The 18,369-nt window shown below is 33.8% G+C and overlaps 2 protein-coding genes across 6 annotated transcripts in view; one reads left to right on the top strand and one right to left on the bottom strand.

Annotated features, from left to right (window-relative positions):
* CRYBG3 (crystallin beta-gamma domain containing 3) overlaps positions 1 to 18,369 on the top strand; it is a 60,630-nt gene that overhangs the window by 40,695 nt on the left and 1,566 nt on the right. The window contains exons 14-21 of one of the 2 annotated variants that reach the window (XM_039335678.1): positions 1,419 to 1,545; positions 2,301 to 2,333; positions 5,459 to 5,568; positions 9,852 to 9,978; positions 13,620 to 13,759; positions 14,630 to 14,753; positions 15,869 to 16,027; positions 17,114 to 17,273. In XM_039335678.1, the coding sequence (XP_039191612.1) occupies positions 1,419 to 1,545; positions 2,301 to 2,333; positions 5,459 to 5,568; positions 9,852 to 9,978; positions 13,620 to 13,759; positions 14,630 to 14,753; positions 15,869 to 16,027; positions 17,114 to 17,273 (980 nt within the window). The remainder of the gene's footprint in view (positions 1 to 1,418; positions 1,546 to 2,300; positions 2,334 to 5,458; positions 5,569 to 9,851; positions 9,979 to 13,619; positions 13,760 to 14,629; positions 14,754 to 15,868; positions 16,028 to 17,113; positions 17,274 to 18,369) is intronic. The other variant, XM_039335679.1, reaches the window with a different exon arrangement.
* Positions 2,294 to 18,369, bottom strand: part of RIOX2 (ribosomal oxygenase 2) — a 31,745-nt gene continuing 15,669 nt past the window's right edge. Inside the window, exons 11-13 of one of the 4 annotated variants that reach the window (XR_005555818.1) lie at positions 17,527 to 17,704; positions 12,128 to 12,324; positions 2,294 to 2,428 (exon numbers count right to left, since the gene is read on the bottom strand). The gene's annotated coding sequence lies outside the window, so the exon portion shown is untranslated. Of the gene's footprint in view, positions 2,429 to 5,574; positions 6,650 to 9,989; positions 12,325 to 17,526; positions 17,705 to 18,369 lie in introns of those variants that run through there. The other 3 variants (XR_005555819.1, XR_005555817.1, XR_005555820.1) reach the window with 3 other exon arrangements.

Genomic DNA, 18,369 nt, shown 5'->3' with positions numbered 1-18,369 from the left:
ACATGGAAGCGTCCCCGACCTTCAGTTCTGTGCTCTGTTGCAGAGAACAGAGCCCTAAAGTACCATGAGATCACACAAGATCAGTAGCGTGAGATCTTGCCCCACTGATCTCGCATGATCTTGTGTTATTTTAGGCCTCCATTCTCTGCAAGTGCACTGAAGGCCTGGAGCAGCAGGTGTGGGGATGGAGGAATAATCAGGATGAATGTTGCAGAGCTTCTGCGGTCACTTGTAAGGGTAAATTACTGTCGTGGTGCTGCAATATTTGTAATTTTGAGACTTTCTAGTAAGCACTAGGGGGTGCTTATCGTGTAATTTTGAACAAGCATTAAGTGAACACTCGTAACTCGGGGATTACCTGTAGATACAACTATGCAGTGGTTTGCTACAATCCGCTGCAGGAATATTTTTTAACTCCCCATTCTAACTTTCAACTTCCCATTCTAATCTAAATTAATTACTTAGGATGTCGGATGGGGGATGTCTCCCATACAGGTATTCCACAGGTCCATCCCTGCTTAACTTAGACAAGACTGACTGGGCTTAGCTAGGGTCACAGAATAATCAAGTCATAAAAACATAAATCACATACATATGCATATGCATAGCATATATAGATTCTAATATGCTAATATATAGATTCTAATATTAAGAAGATGAACTTAAGTACATGGTTTAGTCTTAAACGTATAAACAACAGAATATTTTTTCTCCCTTCTAAAACAGCTTAGATTTAGTAAAATATTTAGCCATGATATAAAATATTACATACTTCATAAATGACATTGAAATGTTTGTGAAACAATTAACCCATTATTCTGAAATGTAACACTTGGAAACTAGGAATTCAGTATTATAGTTTGATACAGGTTCCTGGTTCTTAACTTTTTATGCTTATAACTTCATTGAATCTGGAAACACTTTATATATCATAGAAACACCATGTATGGTATATCTTATATTTCAGTAATTGCTTCTCAAGTGTAATTTGGCTACTGGTAACTACATGGACATGTTATGTTGTTTTCTTGGCAACACTATACTAAGCAATTTATTTGCTATTGCCATTTCTGGCTTGCATTTTCCATTTTCCAGCCTAAAGCTCTGGGAATTCACATTACATTATACCTAGAGAACCAGAATTGGGATGGATCAGCCATTCCTTTTTCAAGATGAAATAAGAGTATAGCAAGAAACTTTTAGAGCAACCTGGTCAAAAGAGATGCATAAGGAGGGCTGGACTAGAAGACCTCCAAGGTCCCTTCCAGATTCTATTTTATTCTATTTTACCTAATACCTTTTTTAAAAAACCATGAAAGTTGAACAAATGAAAAATTCAGAGTTCTTTTATGGTGTTTTATGGATTATTAATATATGTTTGATTTGTGTTAAAAATGTCTGTTGTATGTTATATCTAGGTGGGTTGCTTATCAACAGAAGTATTTCTGTGGAGAACAATATATATTGGAGAAAGGAAGATATAAGTGTTTTTTGGACTGGGGTGGCACTAGTGAAACTATTATGTCAATTCGCCCCATTAAATTGGTAAGCTATGCAATAAATTGGAAATTATTTTTAGTAATATTTATAAATACATAAAATAAATATTTTATAACAATCAATACCTAAAGTAGTAAAACAGTCCTATACAAACTGTTTGTATCATGCATGAAATTATGGTTTCCTATTTTATATATATTTACAATATATTCTGTAAATCTGTTAGGATTTTTATTATTGCTTCCTAGCATCATCAAAATAAATACACACAATTAATTAGCTACTATAAAAACATTTCTGAGAAGAAAAAGAAAAAACAATGCTGTAACAAATTTCATAGAAAAAGTTTTATTTGAAATAGAACACAACATATAAAATTATAACCAAGGATATATATATATATTTTGTTAAAGGAAAGCTTTTTTTATTAAAAAGTTTTTTATTTATAATACAATTAAAACAAAAATGGACAAGCGTGACATTCCAGAATAAGTATTCCTAACAGTTTATTTCTCGTGGTACAAAAACTTAAGCTATTTGAATAGGAAATTGAAATACAGTCAATTAATCAACTTATAAAAGGCATAGTCATTTTGTCATTTATCCTAGGTACAATAGCTGTATTTCAAAGAGCTTCCAGGTCATTTTTAAAATCTATGAAAACTTCAGTTATTCCTCAGTACTTAGAGAACTTCCACAAAACTTAGCTCACCAGGGAAACCTTCAAACTAGATGTTCTTGAATTATTTTCTCTGTGTGTTTTGGATTCTTCTTTAATAACATATATATTCTTTTTACAGGAACCATTGGGAGATCATCAACCCATACACTGGGTAAGTTTTTGTAATAAGGTATTCTTCATTGTAGTGAAGGGAAAACACCAATCCATGACTATAAGCCGCAGCAGAATCAGAGTGTGCTGAAAGCCCTGGAGGTAAGGAAAGGAATAGAGACTAGTCAAGTAAAGAATTGCTTATAGGCTGACAGCTGAAGCTGAAATATTTTCTTAGATTGTTGGTACAAGAGCAGGAGAATGAGCCTCAAACTGCTTCTATTAATTTAGTTTATTTCTTTGGTTAAATGTTGTATTTTGAATGTTATTTTCAAAATTCTTGGCTTGGACTGCTGAGAAGAGCGAACTAAGTTCCATTGTATACATTTTGTAAGCCACAACATAACAATAAGAAGCTCAGGATGATGAAGAACAATGGTGAAAACAAAAATGCAAGGCATCAGAAAGAAAGCCTATTAGGAGCAAAGGCTTCAGTAGCGTATATCAGCTATCACAAACATGCTTTTTTCTTCAAAAGGCAACTGGGCTGTATTTCCTTGAGGAAGAAAAAATGTTTCGCTTCTTATCCAAGAAGCTTCATCAGTTCTGACAGGGAGACGGAGTGATAGGTACTGACAGTTGAGACTGGATAGTGGGGAGATGGAAGAATAGGTTTTGATAGAATGGTAAGGGAGGATGGAAGGATTATATATATTTTTGTAATCATCTCACTGAAAGCTGTTGAGGCCACTTGGGAGGGTTATCTGTGCCCATGGGGTCCAAAATGATCCTCTCTATACAAAATGTGGACCTTGTGTAGCCAAAATGTGGACTCTATCCAAAATGAGGACTATTGGTTTGAAAGAGGGGTAAAAGAGTCAATATATGTTAGAATTGAACACCCCTCCCTCAACAGAGGGGAAGAAATAAGGCACCACCTATCTTTGATTTACAACACAGCCTTTGTAGCAATTCCAAGAAGATTCCATAACCAATTGCACCCTGAGGGCACAAATAAACCCCAAGTTGCCTCAACAGCTCTCAAGAGAGTGCTAACAACCAGATGAATGCAAAGAAATATAATTCTTCCATTCCCCCCCCCACCATCCTATCAGAAGCTATCCTTCTATCCTCCCAACATCCAGTCTCAACTGTCAGTGCCTATCCTTCCATCCCCCTGTATCAGAACTGATGAAGCTTCTTGGATGAGAAGTGAAATGTTTTCTTCTTCTTCCTCAAGAAAAAAAAGTCTAGTTTCCTTTGGAGAAAACTATGACCTGGATGACTGAGAATCTCCACACACACTTGTCAGCTATTTGGAGCTCTGCAATACAGAACTTTCTTTTTTCACAGCCTCACATTAAAAATAAAGCTGGCAAAATGAGAATGTAGGTGCCCAGAAGAATGGGTGATTTGGTTGCCTCCATGCCTGACTGGGAAGGCCTTGAAAGTTCTTAGCAGTGTTCTCCCCTAGATGAATGCTGACCATAAATTAATATGGGCTGCAATACAACAACCATTGAACATCCATGCTGGAGCCTATCAACAACTGTTTCGAGGATAATATAGGTTCAAATTAGAGGAAGTTCATCTTGATCTGTATCAGACAGCTTGCTGTCTCTGGAAGTACAGACTTTTCAAGATGCATTTGAATATATAGTCTTAGAACAATTTGTTACTACCATGCTTGAAGCATGGATTGTAGAACATAAACTGGACAGCTATAACCTTTTTGTTAAATGAATTTATGTAGGTTTATCTCTAGGCCCTATCAAGCCAAGACTATGATTTAAAGCCATTTGAAAATTGTAGGAACTGAGTTTCATTATATACCTGAAATCTAGAAGCATATCTAACATATCTGTCATACTTTTGTGTACAACATGTTGCTATATTCTGCTGTTATTTTTTCCTAACCATAAGTTATTAATATTGGAAAGTGGTATGCAAAAAATTCAGTGCTGAAATGTTTCAAGTTTCAAACACCCTGTTTCAAGTTCAAAACAGTTTGAACAAATAGGTTTGTTGCAATTTTAACCATACAGAAGGGTTTCAAACTCAGAATGGAACTGCTTCAAACTCAGGATGTTTTCAGTATGATTAGAATAGACTGGACATTTCTCATGAGGTTTGAACAATTCATTTCACATGCAAAATATTTCAAATATTAAAATTTTGTTCATTATAATTTTGGAGGTTTCCTCTCTAAAAACAACTTTTTAAAATGTTGCTTTATTAATAATTTTCTCTTTTCAATTATAGAGTTTCTTCCCCACTGGGTGGAAGAACGTTTAAAATATTCAAGGTTATTAGGCAGTTTCAAAGTCCATGGATGGATTCTAAGAATTTTTGAAAAGAAACCATCCTTGAATTTTTTTAGTTTCTTTTATGTAGGAATTGTCTTTTCTGGATTGGAATTTAGAATAAATTCCACTATCTTCTAAATTTGTGAGAGGATGAGATAGTTGAAAAATACTTGTTTGATTGATATTCTTGTCACTATGGATCAAGATGCGAATTTTCATATGTCAAATATCCAGAAGTAATGTATTACCAACTTCATTAGAACTTGACTTGAACATGTCTACTATTTTTTAATTATAGCAGTTATTGTTTCATCAGAATGACGAAAGCAGCATTGTTGTGTTCTGCTACAAGCCACATCTCAGTTGCAAGTGTGTGCAAACTTTACACCAGATCATTTTGCACCCCACCCCAGCCACCCATGCCTTCCTCTGTGGTTGCTGCTAAGTTTATTGAATTATTTCATATTTTCTAATAGTGATGAAAGTCTTGCACATTTTATCAGTTTTTAGGCTAGATCTTTATGTTGCTGACAAATAATTTCCTGGAAAGCAATAATATGTTTTGAGTTATATGTGGAATATCTTAACCTTAGTTAGCAATCATTTCTGCATCTTAGTAATTAAATAGTAACATGCAGGCTATTACGTCAATGTGTGTGTGCTTGTAAAAACCCTTTTGGCAGAATCATATATGAACAAGTTATTATTTATTAACCATATTTCTATCCTGTCACAATCTAGAAATTTAGCAGTTTACATAAAATAAAATGTTTATACTTTAGTTTGATTGAGAAGTGCCTGACAAAAGTCTTCCATTACATAGTTTGTTTTCTAGCTGATTCTTATACATTTTTTATTCCAATGTTTTGCTTCTTTGCAGATCAAAGCTTTTGATAATATACACTTCCAGGGATCATATATTGATTTTACAACAGAAGCTGCTAATTTTACATCATTCATGCCACTCTCATTTAAGGTTTTACGGGGATGGTGAGCTGATTTATGCATACTTTTTAAAGCATTTTGGAAAACTATTTCAATCTGTTTCTGTGATTTAGTTCTTATACATTTTAAACTGTTTTGAAGTATTTCTCTCTTACAATAGAGAACCGATAAGTATCTTGCATGTAGTCAAATTTATACCATATTTAAGAAGCAGATTGTGTAGTAGTCTTATATATGACTACAAACCCTGAGCCTTATACATCATAATGAGGCCTGATGTAACACATAATGTGGTCAGACAAATTGTTAGGCATAACAGAATTCAGTGTTGCCACCATTAGTGCCTTCCACCCAAACACTGAATTATATGGTTGATTATATGTCAGTGTATTCTTCACCATTGTAACTGAATCCATCCATCTTGCTGCTTCTCTCTTTCATCTTTGCCAACATTATGGACTTAACAAGGAAGATGGGTTTTTACATAAGGTCTCTAAAATTAAGCCTGGTCACTTGTGCCTTTTGTTTTCTTAGCTATCCATATAATATTCTCAGGAATCTTCAACACAAAAGTTCAGAAATGTCAGTAGGCTTTCTGTCTTATTTCTTCAAAGTCCAACTTTCACTTCCATAGGCTGTTAGAAGAAAAATCATTACTGAGACAATTCTGATCTTAATAGGGATACATCATAGCATTTGAATATCTTTTCTAAGATTTTCATTGCTATCCTACAAAGTGCTAGTCTGTAAAATATTTATTGATTTCTGGTTCCTTTATTGTTGATAGCTGGTCTTAAAAAGCGGAAGCTATTTTGATATTTTTGATATTTTCATTGTCATTTCTAAGGCTGTTGTATCAGTTGTCATTAGCTCCCTTTTCTTTATATTTAATCATTTTTTCATTGTGCTTCTTTATATGCTAAACTTGCAGATAATTTGCATTTTCAGAATGGTGTCTTCAACAAAGGTGATGTTTCTTCCTTCAATTTAAAAACATCTTCTTTCACTTCAGCTGCCCTCAGTATAGATTCAGCATATAGGTTGAATAAGTAAGGAAACAGTGTATCGCCTTGCTGATCTGAAATGAGTCTTTCATCATGTTCCATCCAGATTGTGGCTTCCTATCCTGTTAGAGATTACACATGATAAGAGTGAGTTATTGTGGAATTGCTATTTCCCCAAGTGCATTACACACCTTGAAGGTTTTTTTTAGAATCAATGAAGCATATATTATTCTTGCTGTTCTTTGGCTTCTTCAGTTATCCAGCTGAATCAGCAATAATGTTTCTCAGCCTTTTCTAAAACCAGCATAATCATCTAAAATCTCTCTTTCCACATAGTGCTGTAAGCTGTGTAAGATGATTATCCTCTTTATTTTACTAGCATGTGAAATAAAAGATACTGTACAATAATTTATACAAACTGTTAAACCTTCTTTCTATAGTATTAGTATGTAGACTGATTTCCTGAAATCTATTGGATGCTATCATTTTCCAGATTTGTTGGCCTAGTTTGCAGTGCAAATTCTTCTTTAGTTGCTTACCATATTTTTTATAAATATTCTAATGGTTTCCGCAACATCTGACCTGGTGAAAACCAGAGTGGCAAGTTAATTTCATTTTCTAGTATTAGACATAATCAAAAAATGTCTTCAAAAGTACCATGGATATTGACATATCTGCCATACACAATTTCTGTATATTCCTTTCACCTTTGTTTGTTGTTTTCAATATCAAATATTGAAACTTCTTTGAACCAATTATGCACCAATAATATAGTTACTGTGTATTCCATCTAGTGGTGACCATAATATAGGCAGTTTTATAGATTTTACATTATTTTGCTTGGATGAAGATTACATTAGCAATAAAGAAATAATTGATTTGTTGGAAACTTCTAAGTTGTTCTGCTTTATTTCTGTTTGCTAGGCCATATAGTTTAACTACTTTTTTCTTCTTAGTGTTTCCAACTTTGGCATTCTACCCTTCAGCCATGAACAGCAACATTTTGCTTGTATATTCTATCAGTTAAGATTTAACTTGATAAAAGTTATCAGTCTTCTTTTTCTATCAGTGGTTGAATCATAAATTTGAATAACTATAGTATTAAAGGATTGCCTGCAAAATCTAATTGATATTATTTAGTCATAGAGTGAGTTATAGCCAAGTATTGCTATAATCCTTCCTGACTTTGAAAGCGCCATTCTTTGTTTTGTGATCTAAGCAGTAAACAAAATGATCTTCTGACTGAAAGTTTCCAATTCTTCCAGTTCAAGTTGTTGATTCCTAAGATTTGTAATATTTTATTTCATCTTTCACTGTGTTGAGCGTCTTAAGTTCCATGCTCCTACTGTAGTTCTATCTTTGCTCTTTAGATTTTCATTTCCTGTATATCAGCATTAGCAACTGGATATCATGAGGGCTTTAATCTAGCCACATGATAAACACCATTAATACTCTTCCTCAGTGGCATGTTGAGGGCCATCCAACTTGAGGGGCACATAATGCAACACTATGTCATCAACCATTTTATATTTTTCATCCAGGTGGGTTTTGTGATAAAATACAAAAGTTGTATATTATTGTCTTCTGCACGTAATAAGTAATTATGCCTGTTCCACCGTCCCTAAAGTGATCCTCTGTCTCTAGCATCTTCTTGTATTGCTGCTGCCCAATATAGGTGGCTGCTTGCCTTAACTAGGCAGCTGGAATAACTTTAATGCCTTAAAGTTGCTGGTAGTATATAGTCTTGGCATATACTCCTAGCATTCTTCCTCATACATTCCAGGGACAACTCTCCCCCCTCCCGACCACCACCAGCTCCACCACCACGCTGGCAACCAGTCACTATGAGACAGCAGAGCAGGCCTTTTTATTTTGGTTTCTTTTTATTCTTTACAACTCAATATACTTTTAGAATGATATTGTGTAAAGAGTTATACAAGGATTTATTACATGGCCATCAGCACAGTAATTCCCTGAAAACTGAATAGGGCCAGATTTGGTACCTCTGAGAAGTTGGCAAACAAAAAGTCAAGGTAAAAAAGAGGCCAGAAAAAATCAAGGATTGCAGAGATAAAGATTCATAACAAATTCTTGAAACATCTCTATGCAGAGGCAGTTGGACAGAATTTTAGAACAAGCTCTATTCTATGCCTACATGGCCTAGAATAAAGTGTATGCAGCCTATCTTGTATTCCCAGTGTACACATATAGATAGCTGCAAGATATTATTTTGTTAAATAGAATAATATTCAGGCGCTTTTTTTGCCATTGTTGGGAAGGGTTATAAGAATTTCCAAAAGTCATGCCCTACATGATTTATCTGCCTTGTTTAAAATGCAAGTTTTCCTGCTTCTAAGGAGTAACCAGTTACAGTGAGAGTGACACAAGTATGTATATGTGCATTTAGACATTTGAGGGTAATTGATTATTTCTTCTGAAGTTATCTGTGTTCAATGTACTGTGACTATCTGCCTAAAGGACTGGATTTAATGCTTTTTTGTGGTCAGCAAGAAATCTATGGAAACTTCAGAAATTGTGGCTAGCCAAGAGCTTCCCTAGTCTAGTATAACAGTTGCAATTATAGTCGCTAGGGCTGCTGCAACTGCTATATTTTTCACTTTCCAGATGCTGTAGAATATTAACACATTTGATATAGATCCTGCTAGATTAATTAATCAGTTGAATTAATTTATAAAATTGCTTGGTATGGGTTGCATGTTAGGCTCCAGAAAACTGAAATCTGACTTTTTAGTCTGAAGATCATTATTGAATGACTTTAATTTAATTAATAATAGCAAACCCTTTAAAAATATAAGTAGTCTGTTAATTGCATTTGAATAACAGCAATTATAAGGACTCCAGTTCACTGCTTTTTGCTAAGTTAAAAGTTCAGATCTAAGGGTAGTCTGACAATTTTTGTGTTTTCAAAGAGCCTATTTGAGATTCTGCAGATAATAATGCAATCGTTAACAACTCTGTCAGTGTCATTGAAATACATAATATTGGATTGCAAGTTTCTGTCAGTGCTAGAGATATGATGATTAATATAGTACTTTCACAACTGCTGCAGAGTTTTCTCTGTTGCATCTCCTAAATGGAAGTAATACCAGAAATAGGGAATTCTAGGAACAAGGCCATTTGAGAAGTTCATCAAGGGCATTTGGAGATGAATGCTATCCATAACCATATTTATTTTTTGTTTCTACACATCAATCCATCAACATGTAGTTGTAATTCATAATAATAAATCTATATTTCTATGCTATGCTATTTTATTTAGTAAAAACCAATACAACTTCATGTGGAATTTTTTTTGTCTTTCAGTTGGTTGCTTTATTATCAGGGAAAAACTGCTGTTGAACAGTGTGTGCTAGAAGAAGATCTCTATCCTGACCTTGCTTCCTGTGGCTGTTCAGCAACTAAAGTCCAGTCCCTTAAGCCTATTGACCATGTAAGAACTTACCAGCTAGCAATATTCAGAAAAGCCTTGTACAGTCCAAAATGTGGTGCCCTCAAAAGAATATAACCAAGCAATTGTGGTTCTGATTTATATATTTTTAATTTTACAAGAGTTGAGCCATACACCTCTAACAAATATTAGTAAGAAGCCACATTTATCCATATAAAGAAACTTTTTATTAAAAGAAAAGCAGTCCAGTAAAGGATTTACACAACTTGACAGAGATGTTATATTGAAATACTATCCATATATAGAGTCACATAGTTGTAGTAAAATTATAAAGGAACTACCTATTTCTTATATGGATAGTTTACTTACTATAAAAGAAATGATAACCACTGGAGCAATATGGACAGATTCATAAATTAAGCTAAACTAGACAGTATAGCTATATAAATTTGGGGTAATTCCCCGTTTTAAAGTGAGGGTAATTAGTAATCAAGAATCATTTAAAATGTTATGAAGCATTTAGCTCAATAAAATTTAATTTACTTAAATTTTATTCTTCTAACATTCTATCAGGAGACTTTATAATAATTTCCATCTTCCAAAATTACTCTCTTAAGAGGTAGATACTATTGTAGGTTTTAGGGAAGATAGATTTGATCCAAAACTTATTTCTTTCCTTTTGCATTCTCTTACAGTCTCTATGTTCTTTTGAAAAGGAATTTCTTCATTTTTAAGGTACCTGTGGAACATATCATGAGCCATAAGAAGTAATAAAATTCCTTTTAGATATTTTAAATTTATGATTGAATCTTGCTTCCTATTGCCCTATCCTGTCCTATTGGGCTTCTCTGCAGTGTCAGGCAGGGCAAGCAGTAGCAAAGCACTGGACTGAGAAGTGCACTATACATCCATGCTAGGTATTTTTCAGACATTATGTACCATTGCATAGAGATATAAGGAAAGGATTAAACTAAGAACTGTTTTTGCTCTGTGCAGCTTTTTGGTACTTTTAGGTGTCAAATAAAAGCATTCTTACAGGAACTTAATCAGATGTTTCCTGTTTTCACTCAACACTATAGCAAGTTCTAAGGAAGTAGGTGAAGTTATCTCCAGGACTGCCTTTCCGTGAGGGCATTTGCTCATTTTCTACATTGGGCAGAATGGGCACACTCCATGTCCCTTCTCTCTCTGGGCTTAGACAGGGTGATATACCTTTTCTGTAGCAGCCCCTGCCCTGTGAAAAACCATTTCCTTTGAGATCCGACAGGCCTCCGCTGTCTTAACATTCCAGAGGGCCGTCAAGAGCTGAGTTTTCCTCAAAGCACTGGTAAAGTAAGATTTGGGCCTGGGGGATTGTATAGCTGGATGAGTGTAGTTGTTGGATTGGGCATTGTTATTCTTGTTTCTTGTATGATATTTATCATTATGTTTTTATTGTTATTAGTTATCCCAAATCTTGTGCCATAAGATGTAAGCTATTTTGCCTCTTCTAACTTTGTAATGTTCCCAGCGTTGAGCTGTCATGGTTCACTTTTTAGTTTCATTTTATCATCCAGCACAAAGAGAAGTAGTTCCAAGCAAAATTTAATTCATCTCCCTCCTAGATATCTTTTTAGAGTGCACTGCTGTGGTAGTGTTCAAGATTAAAATATTAGTTCCCTTGATTCAAATGCTTTAATTTTTCCAACATGAATAGCAAGGGGTGAGTGTCATATTTTTAAAAACTCTTTTTAAAGTATAGATAAATAAAGTATAGATAAATAAAGTGTAGATAAATAATAAGGTGGTGGATGCTGCTAGGGAAAATTATACAACCATTAAAGTTGCCTCAGATTCATGCCCATTCAAGAAGAAAGGAATAATGTGGATATTAACCCTTCAAGGTAGATTAGACTAGGAATCCAATGTAATGTAGGTCAGTGCTATTTTTATTCTAAAGCTTTAATAATAGAATCTTACAAATCTGAATGTGCTTTTCATCCCCCTGTCACTATTTTCTTGAGAACTAGAGAGGGTCTTGTCTGAGATATTTACTCATGTTACTTTCTTACCTCACACTCAGTCCTTTTTTATTTCACCACTGTCTTGGTAGCACCTCTTTCCCCTGTCCCTCAAAGCCATTTACTTGTCTCTCTACAATAGATGAAGGATTTCTGAATTATTCTTTCTTATGATCTTATGTATGGCATACCTGTTCCGTTTTGAAGTTGTTTTTATATTATGTCTCACAAAGCAGAAATTGTTTCCATATAAAGGTACCCAACCTGAGATTCAAAAATCTAGATTGCAGTAGAGTCCGAGACAATTTTCTTGGGTTGTCTGATGTTTGCATAACAGATCTGCAAAATCTGTTACACAAGTAGGAAATAGCAGCCCAGAGAAATAATTCTAGAAGATAAAAACAAGTTATTTTCACCATGTAATATCTATTTTTATGAAGAAGAATCTAAGAAGTATTCTTTTAAAATCTTTCAAGCTTCTTCTGACTTTCTGATAGATTGTTTGCAAAATCTCTAGCATTTGTAACAATAAGAACAAAATTACATGGTGTTACAAAATTATTTTGTTATGTTCAACATTCCATGGTTACAAAATGGATAAGGCATTATAAACTTACTCATAATAATGGACAATATATAATATGAGTAAAACAATGTCATACTTTCAGAATAAAGGATAGCTGAAATGTTGCTGAACAAGACACACATTAACTTTTCTGCTGTGTTAGCAGATAATTACAACTGTGAAAAAGTGTGAAAATGCTTTCCTTGGTTTTCACGATTGTACATTAATATTGTCTATTGTATTTTAAAATATTTTGAATTTTTTTAACTTTCACAAATTAATAAGTTAATTTGCCTTATATCATCCCTTGTGTATACATAGGGCATCTACTTTGGAAAGCATAGATAAAAGGGGATAATAATGATCACTTTGAAAAATTAGGTTTTTTACAGGTTGTCCTCATCTAGTGACTGCAATTGGGACCTCGTGTTACAAGGAATTCACATTACTTAATTATTTCTGTGATTACAGCCAACTTTTAATTAGTTTGGCTTATCTACTGTTGGTATGAAGATGTTTTGGCTCCATATCTACTTGGATGCCAGTTCCCACAACTCTCTGCCTTCATAGCTGATTTTAAGAGTTGAAATTCAACATCTGACTATTATATATTCCCTGTCTTTAAATCTATTGGATCTGAGATAATTTTCCTTGGAGAATTGTTTTTTTTAATTCAATTTTCTTCTACTAAACAATGTAATTAATTAGGACATGCATGTACTGAATTACTTCAGAAGATTAGGGTCTTTGTCCCACCTTTGTATTTTTTAAAGACACTATAGAGATAGATGTATGAAAGTACATTTTGTAAGATTTCAAGATCAGCAACTAGAATAACTTTTTATCTGTATCTGTTTATCACTTACAATAAATTGCCTAGACCTAGTTGATTAGGGAACAAATAATATTAAATAGGTGAGTAGATTAGTACTGATTTTAGTTACCATGATTGATGCTAATTTTGGTTTATTGATTAAAATTTCAGAAATATAATGAAGCCAAAGTTATTTTCTAAATAAGCATCTCCAAACCAAGGAAAAGCTTCATCACAGATGAAGAGCCAAAGAAAATCTAAATATAACTAACCAACGCAGTATTAATCTTTTTTTTTCTTACAGGTTTTTGCTGAGCCATTGATCAGCCTTTTTGCACTGGAGAATTGTGAAGGCAAAGAGATGCACTTGCAAGAAGCTACCAATTCAATTCTGAATAAAGATTTTCACTTTCTTACTCAGTCAATATGGGTAAAAAGTGGCATGTAAGTATGATAATGATAAGATAAAGTACTGAGAGTTTTATTTCTTTGCTCACTGTGGAAAAATCACATACTCACATAGGTAAATATATTTACTTACTTTTTATTTAAAACATTTATATAGCTTTCCATCTTATATCCAATCTAGATGGCTCTCAACCAACAATTTAAATAACATATTAAAACAACATATATACATCCATTTAAACCATCCACAATACATACATCCATTAAAAACCTGGCACCAAAGTTAAGCTTCCACATGCAATCCATTGTTGAATCCTCTCATCTACCTCACTCTATCCCAACACTTAGAGGAAAAACAAGGTCTTAAGTGCTTTGAGAACTAGTCCTCAATTTATAATAACAATTCAGCCCAAAATTTCTATTGTTAAGCGAGACATTTGTCAAGTGAATTTTGCCCCATCTTATGACCTTTCTTGCCACAGTAAGTGAATCACTGCAGTTGTTAAGTTAGTAACATTTAAGTGAATCTGGCTTCCCCATTGATTTTGCTTGTCAGAAAGTCACAGAAATGGATCACATGACCTCGGGACACTGCAACCATCATACATATATATGAACCTGCTGCCAAGAGTCTGAATTTTGATCATGTGACCAAGGGAATACTGCAACTCATAAATGTGAAAAACAGTTATAAATCACTTTTTTTCAATGCCATTGTAACTTTGGTCACTAAACGAATGACTCTAAGTTGAGGACTACCTGTAACTAGAAAAATAAAACTTTCGCATTGTGTATGAATTTTTTCCGTAATAAAATATGAACATAAGCTAGAATGTTTAAATTGTTTTCTTTTCTGTTTCTGGAACTCAGCATACTGTACTTAATGTATATTCCATTTTGAAACAGATGGATTGCTTATGAAGGATGCAATTTCTTGGGGAAACAGTTTCTTCTTGAATCAAGCAAGATTTCAAACTGGACACAGTTTAGTGGATGGAAAACAATTGGCTCTCTTCGTCCCATAAAGCAGGTACTAGCGCAAAAGTGATTTTTCCCCCCCCTAAATCTGAATTTGAGATTTTTGGATGACAGCCCCTGAAAATTGGTAAAGTGAGTTCTTGCGATTTTAAGGCTAAAAATATACAGATCTATCTACAAAGCCTAACATTAGCATTTTATGTACACTTGGAAGCATGAAATTAAATAAAAGTTTCAGTACTGTTCAGGAGTAGTAGTAGTAGTACTATGATTAAATATGGACTATATTAAAGTACAGATTGATTGATATATAACAAGAGTTTAGTATCTATTTCATAAATATTATAGTAGAAAACCATAATTACAGGTTTCAATCAGCAAAACAGTATGACTCCATATTCTTCTTTCCACAAATTTTTCCCACAAGTGTACAGTCCTTTTTTTTTCCAGACCAAGCAACTATTAACACATTGGTTGTGACAGGAATTGATCAACTAGCTTGTTATCTAAATCAGACATTATGAACTGAAAAAATGTGACTGATCCAGTTACCTGGCCAGCTTTCTTGCCTTAGACAGGAATAGAACTCACGTTTCCCGCTTTCTAACCTGGTGCCTTAACCACTATGCCAAATTACTTCTCTAATTTAATCCAATATCACTCTTATGAAATTTGAATATGAATCTACAAATAGTCTTTAACTTGAGACAACTGGGACCAGAAAATTTGTCATTAAGCAACATGGACATCACCTGACCACACCTAATTTTATGGTCCTATTTGCTGCAGTTGTTAAGTGAAAAATCATATGCTTACAATTTGCTACCTTCTCTGCCAGATTCCCCATTGGCTTTGCTTGTTGGAGGCTAGCTGGGAAGGTGTGTGATCAAATCCGCAGGATACTGCAACCACTGTAAATGTGAACTGGTTGCTAAGCATCCAAATTGTGATGCTATGACTGCAGTGATAATGTAACAGTTGTAACTTTGAGGACAGGTCATAAATCATTTTTTTCAGCACTGTCATAACTTCAAACAAATTAAACCTATCATTGTAAATCAAGGACTATCTGTACTATTAGAGGAAAAGGTTCTGTCTATACAAGTTTTATCACATGGATTCATGCTTCTTCATGAAGTATTAGTTAATTATACTTTTCGATTTCAGCCAGCAGTATATTTCAAAATAAAGAACAGATCTCAAGAAAAATACTTGACAGTTGCTGGCACTTTAATGGACGGAAGAACTTTGTCAGTATGTTTGTTCCCACAAAATGGCAAGAATACTCAGATTTGGCATTACAGTCGTGGACTCATCAAGTCCAAGGTAATTTCTTTACTTATCAAATTTATATAGCTGCCCATCTCAACTTCTAAGCAGCAGACAAATTACAAAAAGAGCAGGGTGATTAATTGATTTTCGTCCCCTCCTTATTTACTAGCTTCTTATCTATTGAATGTTTTAAACCCATGTTTCATTGCACTTACAGTCTGCTATGACTTTTAACTGCAAGTCCTTTAGGATAAAAATGGGCCATATTTTAAAAGCAAATGAAAGAAATCTTTAGAGAGTTTATAATAACTTCCATGGAATACCAAATTATTTCACTTCTAAGAGTTTCAGAAATATTCATTCTGAATGTGATCATCATTATAATGGATATATTTCTAGATTAAAAAGTTCCCTAAATTGTTGGTATTTTTTCAAAATGAGAATTTGCTTATCTATAATTCCCTACCAGCAGGTCAATCTGACGTGAAAGCAGATTTGAAGCAATTTCAAGAACCTATTACATGTACTTATTCTTTTTATATATTCCAGGAATATTTATCTGTTAGATCTATATCCTACAAATAATACACAACTCACTGTCCTCTAATGTTTCTTCACAACTATTATGAGAATTTGCTGTGAGGTAGAGACCCAAAGGTAGACTTGAATCTCATTTCACCACTCTTAGTCCAACACTTTCACCTCTCTAAAAATCTATAATCAGTTCTACTATACACACAAATTCCATTATTTCAAAGGTAAATTAGATAAATTATTAGGAATTCTGAATGTGTTTAGACTCTTAAAAAATACAATAGGAATTGTTATTTATGTACCAAATCAAATTTCTGCCTATCCTTTGCTGCTACACAAATTGAATATTCTTTCACAAACTGTCTAAAATTATTGTTGCAGGATCCAAATTATTGTTGCTGTCATTTGTGAAAATTATTGTTCTTGTAATTGGAGTATGAAGGGTAAATTATGTTTTTGAAAATAAATATTTTTTTTAATTTCTGGCATAATTTATACATAACTCTTAATACAACTAGTCAAATTTAGACCACTGATAGAAGTTTATGTATAATTAAGCCTTTTAAGGCAATAAGAAAATTCTTTTTTTTTTCTTTACTTGTCTAGATCAATGATGCTTGCCTTGATGTCATTGGAGGCAGGGATATACCTGGAGCAAAAGTTGCACTGTGGGCAGAACATGGAAAACCAAGACAGAAATGGACACTCAATAAAGATGGAACCATCACATCTTATCTCAGTGATCAGCTTGTTCTTGATATCAAAGGTAGTAGCATAGAAAAACTACACACCTGTTAAAATGCCAGATTTTTGAGATGTAAAAAAAAATCAGACCAAGATAAATCACTTCAGAATTCTTTCCCCCTTAAAATAATATACAAGCTGCATAACTCAATTGAAAAACAAACTGAAATATTTTAGAAAAAATAATAAAAACTGCATAATTGTTCACATCCTCTTATAAGTAGGGATGTGGATGTGTTCATAATCACATTCAAACTGATGTTAAATAGGAGTACCTGCTATCAATTGAAGTCTGATCAAACTCATATAAAGTTCAGCTGTTCTAGCAGGATTTTTTGTAATTCACTCAGTTGCCTCTTACATCAAAATTTATGGTCTGCAAAGAGCTTACAGGGAAATATCTCTGTTGGAAGGTATCAGTCAGGATAAGGGTACACACAATTTTCCAAGGCACTGCAAGTGAAGAAAATATGGCATAACACGAACATTATCAAGAACTGGATGTTCCTTCAAAATTGATAAAAAACAAAGCAGAAACTGGTTGAAAGCTGCCAAGAGGTTTACAGCAACATTAAATTGGCTAGTGCTATATCATCTTAACCCATTCAAATATATTGCAATTTCAAGATAACTGCATTAAGAGCCGAGGTGGCGCAGCAGTTAGAGTGCAGTACTGCAGGCCACTTTAGCTGACTCTGTTCAGCAGGTCAGCAGTTCAAATCTCACCGGCTCAAGGTTGACTCAGCCTTCCATACTTCTGGGGTAGGTAAAATGAGGACCCAGATTGTTGGGGGCAATGTAAATATATATATACATTGCTTACTGGTGTACACCGCTTAGAGAGTGCTTGCACTTAAAGCGGTATATAAGTCTCCTAAATAAATAAATAAATAAACTGCATTCATAAAAGAAACTTTACATCAAATGCTTGTCAAGGTGGGAAGATATTCAATGCAGCTTAGAAAAGGGAAAGGTATGTAAAAACAAAAACAATGTCATTCAAATCCTGAAATTCTGTTATGGTTAATTGATTTCTCTTGCCTACCCTCCTGTTTCTGAAGTAGTGTTTCTTTTCTTTAGAGCTGAAAAGAACCTAAAGTGATAATTTTGTAACATTT

This window comes from Crotalus tigris, unplaced genomic scaffold, assembly GCF_016545835.1.
Source record: "Crotalus tigris isolate CLP2741 ecotype Arizona unplaced genomic scaffold, ASM1654583v1 scf7180000017646.2482762, whole genome shotgun sequence".
NCBI lineage: Eukaryota > Metazoa > Chordata > Lepidosauria > Squamata > Viperidae > Crotalus > Crotalus tigris.
Note: the sequence above shows the minus strand (reverse complement) of the source record. Positions and strands in the feature narration are given on the sequence as shown.